Here is a 24,416-nt window from a genome sequence, read left to right on the forward strand (position 1 = left end):
TTACTGTATAACTTGTTTAGTGAGATTGAAACTTCTAGCTTCAGAGAATGATAGGGTGGATGGGACAAAATTCAGCCTACATTTTACTGTTGTTCTTAAATGTGTTGCTCACAAATGACATTAGTGCATGATACCAGCATTGGTGGAAAAATGTACTTGTATATTCTTGGAAATTCCTATTACATATGAATATTTAGAGCTTCATTCTTGCTTGGCAGAATGTACACATAAATTATATTAGTAAATTATTTTATCATGATAAACTTGTCTTAATGGTGAAGTGAATGCCATCTGTATGTGAAGATATACATAACTTACACAGAAATATCATAACTGTATAAAGATTATTTATAATAAGTGTATATCAGTAAGTCTGAAAATTGATTTTACCATCTTGCTCTTTAAATGAATTTATAGATAATTCATACAGAAAATTTTACCTATACTACTATTATATCCAAATTATTATTGCACCCTGTTACCCATATTTCAATTGTTACTGAGCTTTACTCCAGTTGCATCTTTATAAAATCTCTTTTTAGTTTCCAATGAGATTGTACTTAGTTGTTAAAAAATTATTATTTTGCTTTGGTAATGTTACTTCTGAAATGAAGTAAATTCCTTTTTTATTCAAACTTTTTTCCCATTAATACAATAATGAATTTTACTTTCCCATCTAATGTAGCAGAGCTATAGCTCTAGAAGGGAAAGTATTGTAATTGGTCCAATTTGGGCATATGCAGTTTTCACTGGATCTTGATGTTTTGACACCTAAGGAACTTGCAAAAACCAAAAAACTGGATAAAGACTGAAGCAACAGAATTCCAGCTGTTAATGTTTATATGTACGTGTGTCTGTGTTGGCTTCTAAATCGCCATATATTTCCAGAACTACTGGGCCAATTTTGATCAAACTTGGTCTTATTACTTCCATATATGGGAAAAAGCTTCTTGTATGTACTTTGAAATTCCTATTGCCATTAAATTTTCAACTTAAAGGTCAAGGATGTGAAGCTGTAGAGCAAAGTCACCCTAGTATCGCAAGATTTGATCTAATTAAGGTCATATTTTTCTTAGGCATATTTTATAACAATTAAAAAAAAGCTTGAAGCTAAAACTCTGTTTTAGCTTCAAGAAATTGTAAAACATTGTTTTAAAAAAAAAAAAATTTCTTGATGTCAGTAAAAAGGTTGCAGAAGTGATTACTTAAGCTGAATTACTTAATGATGCAACAGCTTTACCACAATTGAATAAGTCAAGGATCATTTTGTTTAGATAGATAACTATCCAATTTGTGAATGAAGATTTGAAATGTTTAAGAAAGATGATATCTTACTATCAAGAATTAAAAAAATCTGATGTGGACACCTCATGACTTCCTTGTACGCCTATTAAATAACACATATTTTGCTGCACTTCACGTAAACTTATTTGAAAGTGAGATATGATCATCCAGTTCTTTAATAAAGTGGACAGTAACACTATTGTTGAAATATTAGTTTTTATTAACATCAAATATTTATACAATTATTAATTCGCATGAAATATTAAGATAGAGTAGAAGTCCCTTTATTACTCATATTACACCTTACGGTGTAAAATATTCAGTTTTTATTATTGGATTATTTGGTGAATTATCAAAAATGAAAAAGAAACAATCATACACATAAAAGAAAGATAACATGAAGAAATATAAAGAAGATGAATATGAAGGGTTAGAAAATAACAAGGGAAGAATAAAAAAATTAAGGGAAGATGATAAATATAAAGAGAAAGGAAATGTTAAAACCAAAAAAAGAATAAAAAAATTAAGAAAAGGTGATAAATATAAAGAGGAAAAATACATTAAGACCAAGGAAAGAATAAAAAGATTAAGAGAGGATGATGAATATAAAGAGAGAGAAAATTTGTAAACTAGAGAACGTGTACACAAATTAAGATCAGAAGAATTATATCAAACCAATAGCGATTAAATGATTGGCAATAAAAAACAAATAATTGAAAATATGATCGACTCAAACTTAGGCAGAGGAGTTCAACAATATCAGAGGAGTAATAAAAACTAAAAGAAATGTTTTTTGCAATTTATTAAAGATCGTGCATGTATGCCTCTGTGTATGTTGTTCTTGTGAGGGTCTATTTTTCAGTCACTCTGTAGTTAACTTTAAGGATAAAATTAAACAGAAATTCCAGAATAATTAAATAAAATTAAACAGAAATTAAATTAGAAAATCCAAAAATAATACTTTCTAAATTACAATATTCAATTAACATTAAATAATCAGAAGTGACACCAAATCTATCATATATTCACATATGTAATATGCCTATTAAATTACATATACACATTTTTAAAAGCACATAGTTTTTATTTCACTAATAACTTCTGATTTATTTTTCATAGTTTTTTTTATTATTCAATTATTATTTATTGTAATTTTTTTTTTACAATCATGGGTTAATAAAATTATTAAATTGATATATTTAAATTAAAAAAAAGGAGATGTAGTCTGATTCAAACCGATGTGCCTTTCCTTGTAAGATCCAAATATTTCATTAATTAAAATTTAATTTGACTCTAATTCTGGTACCAATGAAAATAAGTACTACTTATATCATTGAAAAGTTCTCAATAAGGGCTTATTACTGCAGTTAAGAAAAAGTCAAAAATCCAAATATACATTTTGGGCTTTTTTGGAAACTTTTGGTTCAGTCGATTGCAATAAAAAGTGAAGGTGCACAACTAGCTGTTACAACAGTTCTAAATCCAAAATTTCAACGTATTATGGCTAGTAGTTTTTTTGAGTTATGTGGGATACATGCGTTTGTTGGATACTTTTGGTTCAGTCGATTGCAATAAAATGGGAAGGTGCATAACTAGCTGTTACAACAGTTCTAAATCCAAAATTTCAGTATATTACAGCTAGTAATTTTTTTGAGTTATGTGGGATACATGCGTATGTATGTATATACGTCTGTCCTGACATGGCATTGTTCTTAATAAATACACAACACATAAATATAAGTAACTTATTTAAGTTAAAATTAGCAGGAATGGGGATGAAATTTCATTAATGCTATTAGTATGAATAATATCAGTATGACTATTATCAGTTTGTGATTGTATTATTGTAATGGGTTTATTGATTAATTATGTGTAGTAATTAATCAATTAATATCTATTACATACACATTACACATTATTATTATTATATACACATTAATATCTATTTTCACTAAATACTGAGATGTCTGATGAAAATTGAATTAAAAAATCGAAACATCATAAAATTAATAATTAGTGTAATTAATAAATTTTCATCCACATTACTGCTAATTTTCACTTAAGAAAATTCTAAAAAGTCCTACGTTTTTTATTTATTTAATAATTTGGATGTTTCATAACCATGTGGATAGCTTAATTAATCAATTAATAAAAAAATTAAAGCACTGTAAAAAAGTAACGTAATTAAAATTTTAGTAGAAATTTTTTCATTCCTTATTTATTTTCTCATTCTTTATTTTAACATCAATTTTAATTTTTTTATAAAATTAATCAGCTACAAAAATTATAACTTAAATTGTTTAAATATACTTTAAGCTATAATTATTATAAGTAACTTGTATTTTAATTTTATAATTTATTTTACAAACTTACAATTTTATTTTCAAAGCCGTTCCATACTTCATAAGTTGCATAGAATCAAATGAGAATTGACAATTTAAATTTGTAGGTTAAGTTGATTGTTATTGAATGCACGTGTATACATCATTAAAATTCATGAAAAGTCATGTAAAATACTCACTTCAATACTGCACCTTACAAATTTGCACAATGTATATTTTTTAATTATACTTCAAAACTTTATTTTAAAGATGCAGGTAACTGATATGCGAAAAAGCAACAAAATAAAAAAATTTCCTAGAATCCAATCGCAGCACCAACTACCGTGTCTGACTGATATGTCGAAAATTAAAAAAAAAATTTCTAAAACACGATTGCAGCGCTGCCTACCAGATCCAATTGTGAACCTTAACCGTCCCAAGATCAACAATAACAAAAAAATAAATTAATTAAAAAAAAGCACTTTCTATCGGATCAAATTGTGAATCTAAACCATTCTCGAATAAACTTAATCACACACACATCTTTTTTTTTTTTTCTTCAGTCATTTGACTGGTTTGATGGAGCTCTCCAAGATTCCCTATCTAGTGCTAGTCATTTCATTTCAGTATACCCTCTACATCCTACATCCTTAACAATTTGTTTTACATATTCCAAACGTGGCCTGCCTACACAATTTTTTCCTTCTACCTGTCCTTCCAATATTAAAGTGACTATTCCAGGATGCCTTAGTATGTGGCCTATAAGTCTGTCCCTTCTTTTAACTATATTTTTCCAAATGCTTCTTTCTTCATCTATTTGCCGCAATACCTCTTCATTTGTCACTTTATCCACCCATCTGATTTTTAACATTCTCCTATAGCACCACATTTCAAAAGCTTCTAATCTTTTCTTCTCAGATACTCCGATCGTCCAAGTTTCACTTCCATATAAAGCGACACTCCAAACATATACTTTCAAAAATCTTTTCCTGACATTTAAATTAATTTTTGATGTAAACAAATTATATTTCTTACTGAAGGCTTGTTTCGCTTGTGCTATTCGGCATTTTATATCGCTCCTGCTTCGTCCATCTTTAGTAATTCTACTTCCCAAATAACAAAATTCTTCTACCTCCATAATATTTTCTCCTCCTATTTTCACATTCAGTGGTCTATCTTTGTTATTTCAACTACATTTCATTACTTTTGTTTTGTTCTTGTTTGTTTTCATGCGATAGTTCTTGCGTAGGACTTCATCTATGCCGTTCATTGTTTCTTCTAAATCCTTTTTATTCTCGGCTAGAATTCCTATATCATCAGCAAATCATAGCATCTTTATCTTTTCACCTTGTACTGTTACTCTGAATCTAAATTGTTCTTTAACATCATTAACTGCTAGCTCCATGTAAAGATTAAAAAGTAACGGAGATAGGGAACATCCTTGTCGGACTCCCTTTCTTATTACGGCTTCTTTCTTATGTTCTTCAATTATTACTGTTGCTGTTTGGTTCCTGTACATGTTAGCAATTGTTCTTCTATCTCTGTATTTGAACCCTAACTTTTTTAAAATGCTGAACATTTTATTCCAGTCTACATTATCGAATGCCTTTTCTAGGTCTATAAACACAAAGTATGTTGGTTTGTTTTTCTTTAATCTTCCTTCTACTATTAATCTGAGGCCTAAAATTGCTTCCCTTGTCCCTATACTTTTCCTAAACCAAATTGGTCTTCTCCTAACATTTCTTCCACTCTCCTCTCAATTCTTCTGTATAAAATTCTAGTTAAGATTTTTGATGCATGACTAGTTAAACTAATTGTTCTGTATTCTTCACATTTATCTGCCCCTGCTTTCGTTGGTATCATGACTATAACACTTTTTTTGAAGTCTGATGGAAATTTCCCTTTTTCATAAATATTACACACCAGTTTGTATAATCTATCAATCGCTTCCTCACCTGCACTGCGCAGTAATTCTACAGGTATTCCGTCTATTCCAGGAGCCTTTCTGCCATTTAAATCTTTTAATGCTCTCTTAAATTCAGATCTCAGTATTGTTTCTCCCATTTCATCCTCCTCAACTTACTCTTCTTCCTCTATAACACCATTTTCTAATTCATTTCCTCCGTATAACTCTTCAATATATTCCACCCATCTATCGACTTTACCTTTCGTATTATATATCGGTGTACCATCTTTGTTTAACACATTATTAGATTTTAATTTATGTACCCCAAAATTTTCCTTAACTTTCCTGTATGCTCCGTCTATTTTACCAATGTTCATTTCTCTTTCCACTTCTGAACACTTTTCTTTAATCCACTCTTCTTTCGCCAGTTTGCACTTCCTGTTTATAGCATTTCTTAATTGCCGATAGTTCCTTTTACTTTCTTCATCACTAGCATTCTTATATTTTCTACGTTCATCCATCAGCTGCAATATATCGTCTGAAACTCAAGGTTTTCTACCAGTTCTCTTTATTCCGTCTAAGTTCGCTTCTGCTGATTTAAGAATTTCCTTTTTAACATTCTCCCATTCTACTTCTACAATTTCTACTTTATCTTTTTTACTCAGACCTCTTGCGATGTCCTCCTCAAAAATCTTCTTTACCTCCTCTTCCTCAAGCTTCTCTAAATTCCACCGATTCATCTGACACCTTTTCTTCAGGTTTTTAAACCCCAATATACATTTCATTATCACAAAATTATGGTCGCTATCAATGTCTGCTCCAGGGTAAGTTTTGCAGTCAACGAGTTGATTACACACACATCAATTTCATCAAAATCAGACCATCCGTTTAGGAGGAGTTCAGTCACATACACATGGACAGAAGAAATATTATATATTTATATATATATATATATATATACATACATATGTACAGACATCATGCCGAAACTAGTAAAAAAAGATATTTCCATTGAAATCTGAAAACCGAAATTTTTCATGATCACAATACTTCCTACAAGGAAGTAAAAAGGAGGAGCTTAACAAATTTAAAAACTAAAAATTATAGAACAAACAGATTGTTTTTCATCTTAAAGTGATTTTTTTTTAATTCTCTAAATATTTCCACCAGTATGTAAATAAAATTATTACTCAATTCTTAAAGACTTTTTTTACTGTATTTGTATTTATCTAAACTGATGATTTTTAAATTTAATTATACTGTTTGAATATTAAGGTTTTTGTTTTCATTAATTCAGTGTATCTGTATTTTTTTTCTAATTAAATCAATATAAAACTTTTAATATTTTAAAATTAACAAAAATAAAAAATCAACTTATTCAGCCCTCTGGTTGATGGACATTTTCCAAGCATTGATATTACTCATACTACTAGTATTATCCTACAATCCTGTGAAGTAATGCTCAGAGAAGGTAAGGTACCATGGAATAATTTTCAATTGAGCCATGATATCGTTACTTGGAAAAGAGATCTATTTTATAGAAAATTGCTAGTCAAAAACATTCTGAGTGAAAACTATCAGAAAAGAATGGTGTTAAATACAGAAAAATCAAATATCTTAAGAGATATTTTTAGAATTTTTTAAGAATTGTTTCAAAAGTTGTAAAATAAAATAGTCTAGTTTTTATTAAATTTCAGTTGTAAAATGAAATAGTTTATGTGAGCATAAGATTGATTAGGAAATAAAATAGGCGTTTTGTTGTTTTTTAGCCAAATTGAAGCAAATTATTGAGCAGAACTTAGGTATGCATATAACACAGGTAGTAAAATCAGAGTAGAGTGAATCACCAAACTTTTCTGGTTTACTTACTGTTAATTAAATACAGTCATTGTATAATCTTTTTATTAAATTTTGAAAGCTTTAAATTGATTTTGAAAGTGACAAATTTTAACAATCTTTTTTAAAGTTTATTAATTTATATTCTGTTAAAATAACCTTCTTCGTTTACTGCAGATGGATTTTTAAGTGTTTACTAGCAGCAGTATTTGATAAGTTTGTTGAAATTTTATTTAATTTATTTGTTGACATATAGCAGAATAAATTCACTTAAAATTTGGTTACTCAAGTATAAAATACTATAAATGTGAAAAATTAATATAAAATATAATGTTTCCATAGACAAAAAAAATAAACATACACCCATCAACTTACTTATTAAATTCATTAATTAAAACAAATTATAATTAAAAAGAAAACTATAAACAAGATAAAAAGTAGAGAATGAAAAAAAAGGAAATTCAGGTTCAAGGTTATATTAGACATAAAAAAAATAATTAATCACCCTTGCAAACATATTAACTCTACAGTCAAAAATATTTATCTAAACATATTTCATTGAACTATTTCATATATCAGTGGTGAGTTAAAATATTGACTTACTTTAACTTTTGGTAAATTAAATATTTGTTTAGAATGACAAGGAGGATCAACAACAAAAATAGAACATAGAAAGCAAACTGTAAACAACTCCCACATACACTAGACCAAGTAAAGAAGCCATTTTTTATATCTGTTTTTCTTGGATTAATCTATTGTTATACTACTGTAGGGAAGTACAATAATATGAAGAAAGTTATTTAATCTGAACAAAATGTTATATAATAAAACATATCTTTATTTAGAAAAAAAATCATACCTGTACAATTTGTGAATATCTATTTAATAGAAATTTCAATTACTAGTAATTAATATGTTTTTCTTTATTTTTAATCACTTCTCATACACAATTTGGCATTGATTCAACAAGTTAATTACACATTTTTTTAAATTTCTTCATCATGAAACCATACCGGTATTGCTTTAATAAGATCAATTTTTTGGTACAATTAATTTTTTAATGTTGTTTTTTGACTATTGCCCAAATTTTCAATTGGGTTTAAGACTGGGGAGTTGCCTGGCCAAGGGAACACTTTAATGTTTAACTCTGAAAAACTTTTCAACTTTTTTGAGTTTTGCATAGTGCCAAATCTTATTCAAACACTCCATTGCGTTGTGGGAATTTGAGTTGTATCACTAACTTTTCCTTCAGAATCTTTATATATTTATCACTTTTCAACATACCATTTATGGAAGTAATGAACAGGGCCCTTCAAATGTGAAACAATGTCAAAAAATTTTTTTCTGGGGATATTAAACTGGTTATTGGATGTAAGCCGGTGATGTATTTTCATTTCCTCCTTTTCTAATGGAACTATTTACCGCTGAAAATAAAAATGTGACTTGTCAGAAAACATAACATTTTTTCTGTCTTCTTTGGACCAGTTAGCATGTGCTTTGGCCAACAAGAGCCTTTTTTTGCACACTGTTTTACCTGGCCAACGAGCTTTCCATCCAGCTGCAAGAATCGACATCTAACAGTAGTCACATGTAAATCTGTTCCACTGGCTGCTAATTCTCAATTTAAGTTCATAGCAGATAATTTTTGATCAAGTTTACTTTTTCTCACTAATAACCAACCAATCCTGTGTCAGAGTAAAAATGTTTTTCTTTTTCTGCCATGTTTGCCTTTATTTTGAAATGGAAAGGAACCAGTTTCTTTAAATTGTTTTAAAATAACATTGATTGTCACTAGTCCAACATCACACTCAGCAGCTACTTTTGTTGCTGTGTCATACTGGTACATTCAGAAAAAGATATAATTTTTGAATGCCTTTCTTTGAGATATGTCCATTATTATATATTCAATATACTCAGAACAATTTTGCCTATTTTCCTCATTTTTGGCGGAATTCCACTTTTGCCTTCTAAGATCGTTGCATTCTGACATCCACCATGCATGTTTAAAAACTTTTATGTGGTGCAACACTCTGCTTTTTTGTATCATTTTGGTTTAAATGTTTCCTTACCTTTTATACCTTAAGTCTTCTGTTAATTTCAAAAAAACCATCAGCAAATTTCTCATGAAATTATTTACAAACACTTATTTCTTTATTTTTATTGTACTTTAAAATATTGTGCAAAATGCAGCATTAATGTACATAAAACAAAAAATATTTGTAAAAGTTTATTCAGTCAGTACGCTGATGAACATCTGTGCTATTTCATGCAAAGAAATACTGTTTGTGATAAGGTAAATATACTGCCTGGTTTGTATGGAGTTAAAATTCCTATGTTTCTTGCAGTTACATTGTATTCACCCAGCACATAACCATTATACAAAGCTGTCTTTTTTTTTCAGTGTGTAATTACTTTGTGCAAAACACAAAATTTAAGATTAATACTTGTGTTGGAATGTAAATTAATGTTTTTATGGATTATTCCAAATTTTTTTTGAATGATTCTATTTTTATTACTACCTGTTATTTTAATGATGTAGATGAAAAACTACTAGACCTTTGCTAGTAAAAGTACCTGTGACTAGGTAACATTCAGCATTGTGGTAATAGCTACAAATTGCTTGGCCTGTGTAACAAAAATCAGGGAATGCCAGTACTTTATAACATGAGATGTTGACCTGTTTTTCAGTAGTAGTCAAAAAATTATCCCCGATAAACTATAAAAAAGTTAAATCGACAGTACATTCTTTTTAAATATCGCGTTTTACTGGCACGCTATAATTACACATGCGGCGGGAGGGTAACTTTCTATCGCTCATCTGGAATTTTTCTGTATGCTAACAGCGATGCCATTGAAATTTAATTAATCGTTTTCAGCTACTTTTTTCAATTGTTTGTTCTATTTTTTATAGATACATAATTATTTTCCTGGGTCATTTATTTTTCAATTAGAACAGACGCAGTTTTTGAATGTTTTTATTTGAAAAATATTTTAACTGTTAATACCTCCGTGTGTTCTGTTATTCCCGCCACTGTGGATTGCAGTGGTATAGTTTAAGGTTATGATTAAATGAATAGCTTCCCAGCTTTCTGTTGTAAAAGTGAAAATTCTGGCATTCAATTTTGCTATTATTTCAGTTAGATACATAAATCTTATCTAATATCGTTTACATTTGAATATTTGGGGAAATTTTATTAGCATAATACTTACTGTAATTTTCAGGTAACGTAACCACATTTGATTATTTTTTTGCTGAATTCAGTCTTGTTTTTTGTTAATTTTTTATGCTTAAAATTTGCTTGCAATCAGTGCCGATCTGTTTCTATGTCAAAATCCGACATGACATTAGAATCGAATCTATATATTTGTAATAGGAATACTAGAGTGAAGTGTAGAGTATTTAAGTGTAGAGTAATTTTTACGTAGGAGAGCTAATAGCTCTCCTACGTAAAAATTGTAATTGCTTTTTTATTTACTGTGAAATTATGCTTTTAGTTTATTTTGAATTAAAGGTTTACCACTTTTTTGCTGTAAAAATATATTGTATCATTCCTTTGTATTCATTCCTGAATTCTTCCATTTTTACAAAATGGAAGAATTCAGTTAACATACAGTTCTCAAAAATTACATTATCTGAACACCAATAGACACATAGAAATTCTGCTGAAAACATTGCACCGAAAACCCACATATGATACAGGCCTAGATTGCTAAATTTATTTAGTACTTAATTCAAAAGTGCAAAATTAATTAAAAACCTAATACAGTATATGCAGAAAGCACTCAAAAAAGCAATCTACTAATAGCAAAGTTATATCTGACCTTAACTGCCCCGCAATTATCCACACATCCACCTTGTAACCTACAGCAACTACTTTTAACATACCTCAACCTTGATTGCATTTAATTTTTATTAAACAGAAACTGTTGTTTATTTTTATGTTGAAATTTCAATAAAGACATATCTAAATCATTTGATGTATTTTTTCCATGATAATATATTTATCAATAATTGCTAGATTAAAATTTATGCTTAGTCTTTGTTTAGTGTATTAATGTTGATCATTCTTAATCGATGACATGAACCAAAAACTGAAAACAGTATAATCAATGTAATAATATTTTAACAAATAGTTTCATTAACAAATGTTTTAAGAATGTTTGAAGGACCATTAAAAAACTTATCTTTAAACCAGTACGAAAATTTAATTCAAGTAACTTGTTCTTAACCTTCTGCTGGTAACAACAAAAAGACAATTGGGTTAGGTAACAGGGATGATGGGTCACCCCAGGCTGTTTAAATAACAAAAAAACAAAATTTTAATAATGGAAATTTATTAAAACTATGTATACATATTATTTTAGATTGAAACAATGACAGGAAACGTACAAAATCTTTTATTATTTTACAAAATCAGTTTATATAACACTTTATACAAATCTCTCTTCGATTGTCTGGACATGTTAGATTTCAATATTTTGTGCAGGGTGTTTAAATTGTATGGTCTTTTATTCTAGAATAAATGAAGCACTTTAATTGCTTCTGTAATGTATGGGGAAAAGTTCTGTTTTTCATATTCATCTAATGACCGCTTTAGTCCAAGAAAATTAGAAATTCTTGGTTAAGTTGACAAGGCAAATTATTATTAAGTATTGCAACATCCGTATTATACTAATAGAACAAGACTCATCATTTGTTTATCTTTTATCAGATAAATAATAATATTAGGTTAGATTTGGATGCTCACCACTCATCTTGGGTCCTTCAAAGCCATTTTTTCTGAAGGATGTGTGGTGGAGTGGCAACAACTGTTTGTCTGCTTACCCTCTTTGCTGTAATCTGTGGTATTGCGTGATTGCTTACTCAGCCAAGTTCTTGTGCAGCCGATCCAGCAGTGAGAGGTGTGAGTGACAGGATTTATAGGCCTCTTGCTGTTCATAGCGTGCTTTGGGCAATTGTCATGTTTTTGAGTTTGTCCATTGAGTTAGCAGGTAGTAGCCAGCTTTGTTAGATTTTTATTTCTTCAGGTGGCAATATAAGAAGGCAAATCTAAGAAGCAACCCAAGCCAAAGCGGGTTAGGACTATTGAGGTTGCTGAGATAAGGACTAACGCTTTGTCAGTTCCTCTGGTGATGAAGAAAGTCAGGCAGGAAGTTCCACTTGGGTAAAGAAAGATGTTGTGTTGATTTTCTGAAATCAAAAGGTAAGCCTGGTAGCTCTGTGCCTTTGAAGAAGGTTTTTAGTTAGCAGTTTGAGCAGCTGATAGCCTTTTTTGAGAATCCCAGAAAGGCCATCAGCTAGTGTAAGGTCAAAATTGACCCCACAATTGAAAGAATTCAAAGTTTTTATATCTACATTGGCAGAAGGATATGAGGTGTTGGCTTCTAAGCCAGTCCAAGTGAAGGATGTTGTGGTTAAGGAGACTGTTCCTTTGCCAGTTACTCAGCCTCCTATGGCAGTGGAAATGTTATGCAGATGTTATTAAGGACAAGCAAGAGGCAGGTTTGTCTTGAAAGCAACCAGGTTTATCGTGTTCGTTATTATGAAAGCGAGACATATCAAAATTATTAAAGAGATGAAGGAAAAAATTTCATGTTCTTTAATCAAAGAGGTCGAACCTGAGAATTCAAAGCATAAAAGAAATCCTACATAATTTGTTAGATGATCTTTTGCTAGACAATGATTTAGTTCTAGAAACTGCTTATCATCGTCGTTCAAAACGATGTTGCTTCTCATCACGTGGATGTTTGTCTTCAAACGTTGCTGAAGCCGAGATGCGTGTGATAGTCTGTAGCTTTGGCAGAGGTAAAGCTGCTGGCTTTGATAGAATAACAATGGAGCACCTTGTTCGTTCAGTGAACGTAATGAGAGAATGTTAATGTGGAAATTTAACAAAATGTTATTTGTGGGCTATTTTCCAATTTGTTGGAAAAGGGAAATAATTAAATTGTTGTTTAAGGGTGGCAGCAAGGATCCCACTGTTAGTTATTCATATTGTCTTATGTTATTACCAGTTATTGGTAAGGTCTTGGAGAAGATACTATATTAATGAGAAGTTGACTTTGCAATGGTTGTTATTGGAGAATCTGTATGGCTTTCATCCTGGTAAGGAGACAGAAGATGCTATTTTATGAATGAATTTTAAGCATTGTCAAGAAAAGTAGTTCTGGATATGTCTTAGGGATTTTCCTTGACATATCCGGGGCATTTAAGTCTTTGATGGCCTTCTGCTTTATTTCAATTACAGAGATGTGGGTGTACCAAACATGAAATGCATGTAATGTATAGTTACTTTGGGCATCGAGAAGTTCTACTTTGTGATGGCCACGAAGTAAAGAAAACACTGTTTAAGGGTTGTCCCCAAGGCAGTGCTGTGCTCTTTATTGTGTGTTGTGGAGTTTGGTTCTTTGATGTGGCAGAGATTCCCTGGCGGCTGTTGCGTTGTAGCTTATGTCGATGACGGGCTGGTGCTGATTGAAGGATGTTCATGGGATGAGGTTGAACTCCATGCCTTTTGGTTATGCAGAATGAGCTGTGGGGCTGTCAACATAAGATGGCATTCAGCCTGTTTAAAACCAAGATGATGCTGCTGAACGGCTGTTTGACTATATTGCGGTGAGTCCATGTATCAATGTCAGGCCATCAAATTTGATATGTTCAGGTTCAGAAGTATCTCTGGGTGCTCCTTGATGAAAATTTTTGTTTTAAGGATTGTTTAGAGTATGTCGCAAAGAAGGCCAGCAGTGCCTATTTTGGTATTCAACGTGTAGTTAATTTGGATTGGGATCTGAATTTTAAGACTATGAATATCCTCTATAAGGGTGTATGTGGGACTACTATGTTCTATGCTGTACATGTTTGGGTGGGTAGGCTGCAATTTAAAACTTATAGGGACATTTTGTTGAGGGCCCAGCACCTTTTGTTATTAACGGTGACAGGTAGTTACCATACAATTTCTTGTTAGGCTGTCTTGGTGATTGCTAGAGTAAAGTCTATTGATTTTCTTGCACTTGAGTAACAACAACGCTGTTTTGCAAAGATGTTGGGCAACTAACTTCTGAAACTTTTATATGGATTTGAATACTAGATTGCGGTTACCGGTGTTCTTTGATGGTTGGGTTTCAATTAACCACACATCTCAGGAATGGTTGACCTTAGGCTTTACAAGACTACAGTTCATTTTACATTCATACATATCATCCTCTGAAGTAAACCTTACAGTGGTTCTGGAGGCTAAACAGAAAAAAGAAAGAATTAGAAAGATTGAGAATGATAGATTTCAATCGTGGCAGACTAGATGGAATGAGACGGCTGATGGGCGTTACATGCATGGTCTTTTCCCTGATGTGAGGAGTCTCTGGGGCGCCTCATGGAAGTCTCCTAACAAGTAAATAACTCAGTTTCTTTCGGGCCATGGTGATTTTAGGTATTTTGGTTGGCTCATTTTGGCCTGGCTGATTTGGGTTTGTGTATGTGGTGTGGTATATTAGATGTTGCCTTTCATGTTTTATATGTCTGATATTGGTATGATGAAAGATGATTAGAGGTAGTGAGGCAGCTTGGGAATATTGGATGTATTTGAATACTAGATCGTGGATACCGGTGTTCTTTGATGGTTGGGTTTTAACTAACCACACATCTCAGAAATGGTCGACCTGAAACTATACAAGACTACACTTCAGTTAAACGCACATTTCATCCTCTGAAGTAATACCTGACGGTTATTCCCAGAGGCTAAACAGGAAAAAAAGTATATTAATGATAACACAATTATCTCTTCATTATCTTTGCTCATATTTTTCACGTGCTGTATTATTTGTATTGATTTAAAAAAAAACCTCTGTGCCAGTTGAATTTTTTCACCAATAAACATTTTTATTTGTGGACTGTGTTTGATTGTTTCACATCTGGAGGTACAGAAGTATCGCCAACTGACTCGTTAAATGACTAATGCGAATAAACTGACACGATAAACGCATCGGTCAAAACCGCTGTTTTGTGTCATTAGCCTAATAGTAACTATCGGAAGCCTACTACCCTACAGTTAATTTCCAACATGAAATTGCTTAGTTTCATTACAAGTTCTTTTGTTACATTTTTACTTCACACCAATGAAGTATAATTTCATGTGATCCTATCTGTATTTTTAGGAACATAACACTACTCCATATTCCTGTAATATTTGTACTGCTGCCTCTTCAATGTTTGGTGGCTACCGCAAACTCATTACTCTTGTTACAGAAGAAGGAAACTGATTAACAAAAACACAACAGTTAATAAATTAAATAAATAAACAAAATTATTGCGATCAATCAGATAACGAGAAATAAAGTAACTTTGAAAACAGCGCGCACAACAAAAATGCGTAATAATAATATGTAATACCTATGTATATAAAATAATAGCTTTGTGTATATAATATCTGTATTTGAAAAAAAAGAATATGCATGCCGGTTAATGCCCAAGCACCGTATTTCCTTGCTCTGCATGTGCATGGCTTTTTAGTTTTCTCAAAAAAAAAAAAAAAAACAGTGTAAAAACAAGCTAGTTTGCATGATACTAAAGTACCATTCAGAATATGATGAAATCACATTTATATTGTACTGTTAAATTTTCTTATTAAACTACATCAAACATTTATTCTCTTTAAAGTGTGTTTTACATTATATAAAATGTAAACACAAATTTTTCTGGAAATTATTAAAGAAAAAGTTGAAGTGGGATCGAGATCCCATCGTGTCAAATTTTTGTAAACAAAAATGTGTTACATTTACTAAAATTTTGTGATTTACATTTTAATTTTAATATTGTAAAAGCTGTATAAAGTCAGCTTTGTAAATTAATGTGAAATATTTTCCAAGATGTAGTTTATTTTTATTATGAAAATTCTCTTATGTTTTTAGAAAATTTAAAAGAAATTAATTGAATTTTAAAAATTGTTAAGGTTTAAATCTGGGTTCAACTCTTGGTAATTCACAAATTTCAATTAATAATAACAATCACATCAATGTCAACATCACATATGCTTGACAGGGATAAATAAAAACATTAGTTAAAATACTTACTCGTACTTTGCTTAAATATGAGAAATCCATTATTAAATTTTTTTTATGAAACTTGACTTTATATGTAAACCTGCAGATATTTAAGCACCATCACTTACCCAAAGTAATATCTGATCATGTAACTCCCCATTTTAACATTTCCCTCTCCCTTGTTTCAGAGCTCAGTAGAGCTGATATTCTCTGAATGAATAATTGTGTTGTACAGTAGTTACAACACAGCAAAACTGAAGCCTAATTAACAAATGGAGTGTTCTTTGAGGTTATTCACTGATGAATTTTGTCACAAACATATCAGCCTTTTTCTAAGGAAGTATTTTCAATAGGTGATTTAAGTGAGTGTGAACAATTATTGTAAGAACTTGAGGATGTAAAGAAAAAATTGAAACTATTTGTCATTAACATATCTTTCGAAATGCCATCATATTTTTAAAAGAAACTAGTGATCCATTACAAACTTTGATAAAACCCTATTAGGAATGGTTTAACCCGACATTGCTGGCTAGGACTTATGTACGCCGTTACTGGCTGGTGAGTGCTCTGCTCACTTCTCTTCCATAGTTCGATTATTGTCTATTTTACGTAAATAAGTATTTTTTTATTGTTTGTTATTACTAATTAATGGTATAAAATTAATTTTCTGTTATATACTATTTAATAATAACTATTATTTACTTACATAAATGATGTATTTTGTTTGGGTTGCTTCTGGAGATTTTAGATACACCTATCACCCACCATATTTACGTAACGCACATAATTTATTCTTATACTTATTTTATTTATTATACAAAAAACTTATAAATAAGTTTCCAGTTTGAAAATTAAAACATAATATTAGTCAACATGTTATAAATTATAAGAAAAATTGTTTTTATTCTACCTATAATAAATCAAATCAATGAATGATTTTTGTTACACTTTTGAAAAAAATGTACCCTATCTAGCTAAACTAGTTCAATTATTATAAATACAGTAGTATTTTAGCTAATTATTGCTTTTGGTATCTAGTCCTTTCTTTTTATTGCATTTTGTGCAGATTCTAACTGTATGCTCTTTACAAATAGCAGAATGATATTTTACACACCTAACTTTTGTTTTCCTGTTTTTTTTTACATGGGCACTAAGAACATTTCTGCCAATCTTCTTCGGTCACTGCCATAGGTAGATCCTCCTCCAGCAAATTAGCTTGTCTTCCTACTTGCATTTTTAGAACTGGATCCAGATTTTTTATTGAAGCTCGTGTTATTAGAAAAGGTTTTGTTAGTTCTTTAGATTGAATTTTTACGAATTCTTGTCTTGAAATTAGTTTCTGGTATTACTTCTAAAAATTATTTGACTATTGTTGCAACGTTTAGAAAAGAGAAAACATGGTAAGTGACCATCTGCAGCTTTTGTGTGAAACAGAATATGTACTAACCATTTCATTCACAACATCTACAGCTCCTTTTGTATGATTGTAAAACATGATCACCTCTGGCTTTAAATCTTTATTTTGAGGGTCTGTTGCATCATTGTAATAGTGGATAGTAAAAACACATTTTTGTTCTTTTGTGGCACATACGTCACCAGAAGACAGTCATTCTCTCAGATAATCATTTTGCTAAATAAAATATGTGTGTAAAAATTCATTTCATGCAAAATATGAAAAAAAATAGTTGTGATGCATGAAGAAGCAGTGTTTCTGCGTCTTTTGTTATACTTTTTACTCCAGGTAAATGCATAACCAGATTATGTGATCGAGTTTGCACATTTTTTGGTAGACAGTGCAAGTTCCATTTAGTAGTTCTGTCATTACTTAGCACATACTGCTAGGTAACTTGAGTCACTGTGTCTTCATGATTAGAACATACTGATGCGTCTGTATTATGATTTTTTTTTCCAGATGATCTACCTCGCTTTCATTGTTCAAATTACACTCATCAGTTTCATATAACCATGTAGCAATTTTTTCTACGCTTGTAAATGTCTACTTAACAGTAAAATTGCAAATAATAAAAAGAAAAGTAACTTACAATGATTTACTTTTGCACAAATGGATAAATTTGAAAATTGATTGCTAACACAAAACAAATATAGTATCTACACTAATAAAATAAAATATAAAAGTATGATATATTTCACTAAAAACAATATATAAAATCTATATATAAATAAACTTGTATAAAAATTTAAGAAATTATTGAATGCATATACACTTGAAAAAACTGGATTTTTCCATAACAAAATTACTAGCTACTGAGCACTGCCGATATGACACAGAATGAACAAATTCGGAAAACATCAACAAAAAATGTAATATAAGAAATAATGATGACAAATATCTCTAAATGTCCACTACAAAATGTACATAGTCAGTCGTATTTCTAAGAACTGTAAGAAAAGACTAATAAAAAAAGCATGTAGTGAGCACAACGCTCTCTAGCCAGTAACAGCAGGTTAAGGGAAGTTCTTTTTGATAATATACAAGTAAATTAACGTAAAAATGTGTTCGTTGATTTCATTCTGGGTAAATCTTTATTAAAGAAATATTTTTTTACTACGCTATTATTCAGGTAAGGTGAGTAGGCAAATATAAAATAAAAAAAATTAATTTTTGTCTAACTTTTAATATGACTTCAGTGATTTTGATGTTGAAACTAAGTGGAAATTTGCTTCTTTTCAAAGAAAATGTGAAAGAAATCCCATCATAGGATGGGATTGGTGAGAACAAAAAGAACTGTGACTAAGGCAAGCTTGACAAGGCAAGAAACCTTATAGTAGCTAGATTCTTACAGCAGAAGACATGTACAAAATTTGCTGTATCAATATCTCTGGGATAAATTTACTTTATGACTTAGAAGAGGTACAGACAAATAGCTTATACCTCTATAAACTGAAAACTGAAGAAGAAATTCGATACTTGTAAGAAAACTCCACAAATAAGGTCTTGTCATGGATTCGTACCTTTAAACCAAACAGAAACTACATCTTAGGTAAAGTCCAGTAGTTACACCATTTCATTTATTTCTTCATTTATTCGTTCCTGAGCATGATGCATTTTCATTTCACAACAATGAAACCAAAATCTGAATTTATGATGTTAATTGATGATTTGGGAAAATAAGAGAATACAGATGAAGAAACCACAAGACATCTTTCATCCACAAAGTCCAAGAACTTCATTGTAGATCTTCATAAATGACAGAGTAATAATACCACTAGTATGGTATTAAACTGAATTTGTCAACTTTAATTCGTTATTGTTACTGACCGTAATGTCAACATTAGTGACACAATAAGAAATAGCCCAGTTATTTTTTTCAATTTCATCTTAAACAGCCACGTTTTAAAAAAATAATCATAATTTGTTCAGTTTTGAATATAACTTGGTACTTAAAAAAGAAGTATGATTTCTAATTGTGTGATTTTAAATTATAAATTATTATTTAATAATAAAATTTTAGTGGTATAATATGAGTGTAATTTTATCATATTTTGAACTTATTCTGTTCTTACATTAGCTGAGTCTCACTGATGAAATTTGAATGACTTATTACTACACATATAAAAATGGTTGGTGAAAATTTGAACTTTTGTGGTTTTATCTTTTTGAGTTATTCCAGTTTGAATATTTTCTGATTTTACACAAATTATAATATTTAGAGGCTTATAAAAAAGTAATGTGATTTCCAGATCTCAGACTTTTCCATGATGTCTCATTTAAAGCCTGTGCCCAAATAAAACTTAAAGGCACATCAATTTTTCCCACCTGAGATTTTGTGTTTTTATAATTTAGATTTTCAATAATTTTTTTTGAGCTTTTTCCTTCAGTAAAGGCTATAATATGCTTTTGGCATAAAATATGTGCTTTAGACACATATGTGCTTTAGATTAATATGGTGTTTATTTGAACTTGATAACCTAAAAACAAAAAAAAAAAAATAAAGTATCTTCTCCCCTTAGAAAAATGAACAGTTAACCGTTCACTTTTTTATTAGGATATCTATCCAAACTGGCTACTCAAAAAAATATAAATCACCCTAAAACAAAATAATCCTATTTTCAACTCTATAAATGAGGAAAGATTGTTTAATAAAAAGTGAACAAATTTTATCAGCAACTAACTTTGGAAATTTGAAATGGATTGATCTTATTATAAAGATACTTTATTTTTTGTTTTAGATAGAAATGCAGGCATTTTTGAAGACTGGTAAACTTGGAAAAGATGAGAGCGGTGGAAATACCAAAAGTAGTTCATTGAAAGAAGATTCTACAAAAAACAACCGAATAACACCTTGGGTTGAAAAATATCGCCCGCGAACTGTAGATGATGTTGTTGAACAAAATGAAATTGTAAATGTGTTAAAACAATGTCTTTCAGGTGCTGATCTTCCTCATTTCTTATTTTATGGTCCACCTGGAACTGGTAAGACAAGTACTATAATTGCAGCTGCTAGACAGTTATTTGGTGATTTATATAAGGAACGAATTTTAGAACTAAATGCTTCAGATGATAGAGGTATTCAAGTTATTAGAGATAAAGTGAAAAATTTTTCTCAGTTGACTGCAAGTGGTGTAAGACCTGATGGTCGGCCATGTCCTTCTTTCAAAATAGTCATTCTAGATGAAGCAGATTCAATGACTCATGCTGCACAAGCTGCATTAAGAAGAACTATGGAAAAAGAGTCACGCTCAACTAGATTTTGTCTTATCTGTAACTATGTCAGTTGTATTATTGATCCGTTAACATCAAGGTGTTCAAAATTTCGTTTTAAGCCTCTTGGAGAAGGTATGATGCAGTCACGACTTGAAATGATATGTCGTGAGGAAAAAGTTAAATATGAATCATCTGCTTTACGATGTTTAGTGGAAACATCTGGTGGTGATTTGAGACGTGCCATCACTTGTCTCCAGTCAAGTGCTAGATTGAAAGGAGATGAAGGTATAACATTTGAAGATGTACTTGAAGTTACTGGTGTTGTGCCAGATCGTTGGTTGCTTGGGTTATTAGAAATTTGTCAACAAAATGATTTCCAAAAAGTTGAATCGTATGTTGAACAATTAATGCGTGAAGCTTATTCTGCTGCTGTAATATTAGAACAGTTACAACAAATAGTGATTAATTCTTTTGAAATTAGTGATAAGAAAAAGTCATTAATTTGTGAAAAAATTGCCCTTTGCAGTTGGAGGTTACAGGATGGTGCAAGTGAATTTTTGCAGTTGTTGGATCTGTGTACTGTAATTATGAAAGCTAATGCTGAAGAATAATGGCAAGTGTTAGTTATTTTTATTGCTAATAATTCTGTTTGTTTTATATGATTAGTTGAATTTCAGTTCAAATCTTTAATTTTTGCATTTTACTAGTAGACATTTTGCTACATTGTAGTCTGAATTCCATCTTGAAAAGCATTTAGCTCATGACAGTTGTAGCATGGTTATTACAATCTTGTTAAATCTTTATTTAGTTGGAACATATACACATAAATATTGGGGAACTTGCTAATTCATTTGACAGAAACTCGTCGACAAACCAACTAATTCTAATGAAAAGTATACTGATTAAAATTATATTATTAGTGGTTAATATTATTATTTTTTATTAACTCCCATGAGGAAAAAGACAGATAAATTAAGTTCTGATCTTTACCAAATTATTTTGGTTTTGGTTTTAGGTACTCATATTCATATTTCTGATGGTGCTGGATAAAAGGGGGGGGGGGGATAAGTCATATTATTTTTGGGTTAAAACTATTTTCACTGTTTATAGTATGAAAAAAGTGTGTGATTTTCCTCTGTCTTTTTAAGAACCAATCTTTTATAAACATTTTACTTTTATTAAACATGTTAGCGTGCAAAAAGTTTAGTAATTTTTAAAAATTGTATTTATGCTAGAGTTGAATGTCTTTTCCCCTTTTCTCAAATACATATTATACTGTTTTGTTAGCATTAATTTGTCCTAAAAAAATAATTTTTATCAATCCTGTGGATAAGGATAAACAATGCATTTTTTACTAGACACAATCTTTCAGTTTATTTACAGATAAATCAATAATATTAAAGTTATAAGACTATTACAACCATATAAAAAAGGAAGTTTTATCAAACCAAAAATTAGTCCATTTTGTTTAATGGCCAGTTAATTTTGTATTAATACCCTTATAATAAGTCTGCTGTAAAATAAACTACGAAATTTCAATGATAAACAAAATAATATATTAAATTTATGATTTTAATAACTTATATTAGTCATTTACACCTTAAAAACATTTTTGTACAGGTCAGATATTGATAAAAATTGGATAATTCATTTCAGTAATGGAAAGTGAATTCTTTCTGACAATCTGACTAATTACATCCATAGATACAATGGATGGAAAATTTGGCACTGGTTGTTTTTTCTCTGTTAGCGTATAAGTCACACTATGTGAAAATGGTCAATATCAGAAACATATGATATATAATTTGAAGATTGTAATGGTTTCTCTGAACAGATAAACACATGGCAACCACGTGGGAGATTCTATTCTGATTTCCACAAGAAGTGGAATACACAATAACTACTATGTGCTTAATGTTGGGGATAAATTATCTTTGTACTTGACTGCACTTGCAGTAGTTGTGATTTGATCCTCTGCTTCTTTCTACCTCTGACTGTATCCAATAAAAAACTTTGCTATTTTTGCAGTTAACTGTGAAATTGAAGGTCTGTGACTGATGTTTGTAGAAGGACTAGAAAGTAGGCATTATTGTAAATCACAAGTTACTTTTCATTGGCTATTATTTTTATGTACGCCCAGTGCATCTTCTTTCTTGTAATTTTCAAGACTTTTGGTGAGTGACATGCACTCTTATCAGTTTTACACACATGCCCAAAAAGGAGTGTAATGTATTTAGGATGTATGTATGATTGTTCCACTGTAGCAGCTCATTGGCTGAATCGATTTAGATGTATGCCTCTTGTTGGAATTCTTATGTTAGAATATATATATATATATATATATATATATATATATATATATATATATATATATATGTATGTTGAATAAATAAAAAAAAATCAATTAAAAAATTGAAAAAATATTTACTATATATAAATACTATACTGTACAAAATTGTCTCCCTCCTCATGCTCTTTAATTATCGTATATTAAAGAGCAATGTTTTTCTTTGGCAGTGCTGTTTTTTATATTTATCTCTTGTTAGAACATTTTATTTTCATTACTGCCGTGTTACAAAAATGACTTGTTAAAAAAAAAATTTTGCACTTATAGAGCTGTTAATTTTGTTGAAAAACACTTCCGTATACAACATGAGATTTGTATCTATTTTCACTGCAAAACTTTCTATTTTCTTCATGCAATCTCTTCAGTGTATATTTTGATATAAGTGTAACATAGTATAGTGTGTACTTTGATGAAAGATAATTTTTTTTTGTTGAGTGTATTACTGAAAAAATATGCTGTTTTACTATGTAAAAGATTTAGTAGTCTAGATTATGTAAAATATTCTTTATAATAAAATTGGGATGGGAATTTTGTGAAAGTACTTGTTATTGTTACATTAACCAGCAAAAATGTAATGTTCATAATATGTAATTTTATCAGTCCAAGTATTATAACAGATTGTAATAACCAGAATGTGTATTATAGGTTGTAATTCATAAACTACTGAAAATAACATATAAAATTAGCTGAATGTTGTAAGAAATGAATTTTAATTTAACTTTAGTTGGTATAATAAAATAAGTTTTAAGTTGTAGTTACTTTCAACGAGTAGAAACATTTTTTACAGAATATGTGATTAGCATAATTTTATATGCATGTCTGATTAAAGTTTTGTTCCTTATCAGTAAGGAATTGTAACTTCAGGTTGATTTAAAATAGGCAGTATTGCTGTTTAAAGCATTTAAATATTTTATTTATATATGATTAACTCTATGCCTCAATAATCAGTGTAAGAAATTAATCATAAAAATGTGATGATTTTTTTGATTAATTTGATTTTGATGATTGATAATTTGATTG

At 30.1% G+C, this 24,416-nt stretch overlaps 1 protein-coding gene across 2 annotated transcripts; it reads left to right on the forward strand.

Annotated features, from left to right (window-relative positions):
- Nucleotides 1-10,360: 10,360 nt before the first annotated feature.
- Nucleotides 10,361-23,375, forward strand: LOC142325307 (replication factor C subunit 4). 2 transcript variants are annotated; one of them, XM_075366887.1, is made up of 2 exons: nucleotides 10,361-10,569; nucleotides 20,575-23,375. In XM_075366887.1, exon 2 carries the CDS (start codon nucleotides 20,581-20,583, stop codon nucleotides 21,658-21,660), a length of 1,080 nt encoding a protein of 359 aa, XP_075223002.1. In that variant the 5' UTR covers nucleotides 10,361-10,569; nucleotides 20,575-20,580; the 3' UTR covers nucleotides 21,661-23,375. The 2 variants fall into 2 exon arrangements, with proteins under 2 accessions (XP_075223002.1, XP_075223003.1); XM_075366888.1 differs by having other exon boundaries at nucleotides 20,579-23,375.
- Nucleotides 23,376-24,416: the final 1,041 nt, after the last annotated feature.

Source organism: Lycorma delicatula, chromosome 5 (genome assembly GCF_047948215.1).
Source record: "Lycorma delicatula isolate Av1 chromosome 5, ASM4794821v1, whole genome shotgun sequence".
Lineage (NCBI taxonomy): Eukaryota > Metazoa > Arthropoda > Insecta > Hemiptera > Fulgoridae > Lycorma > Lycorma delicatula.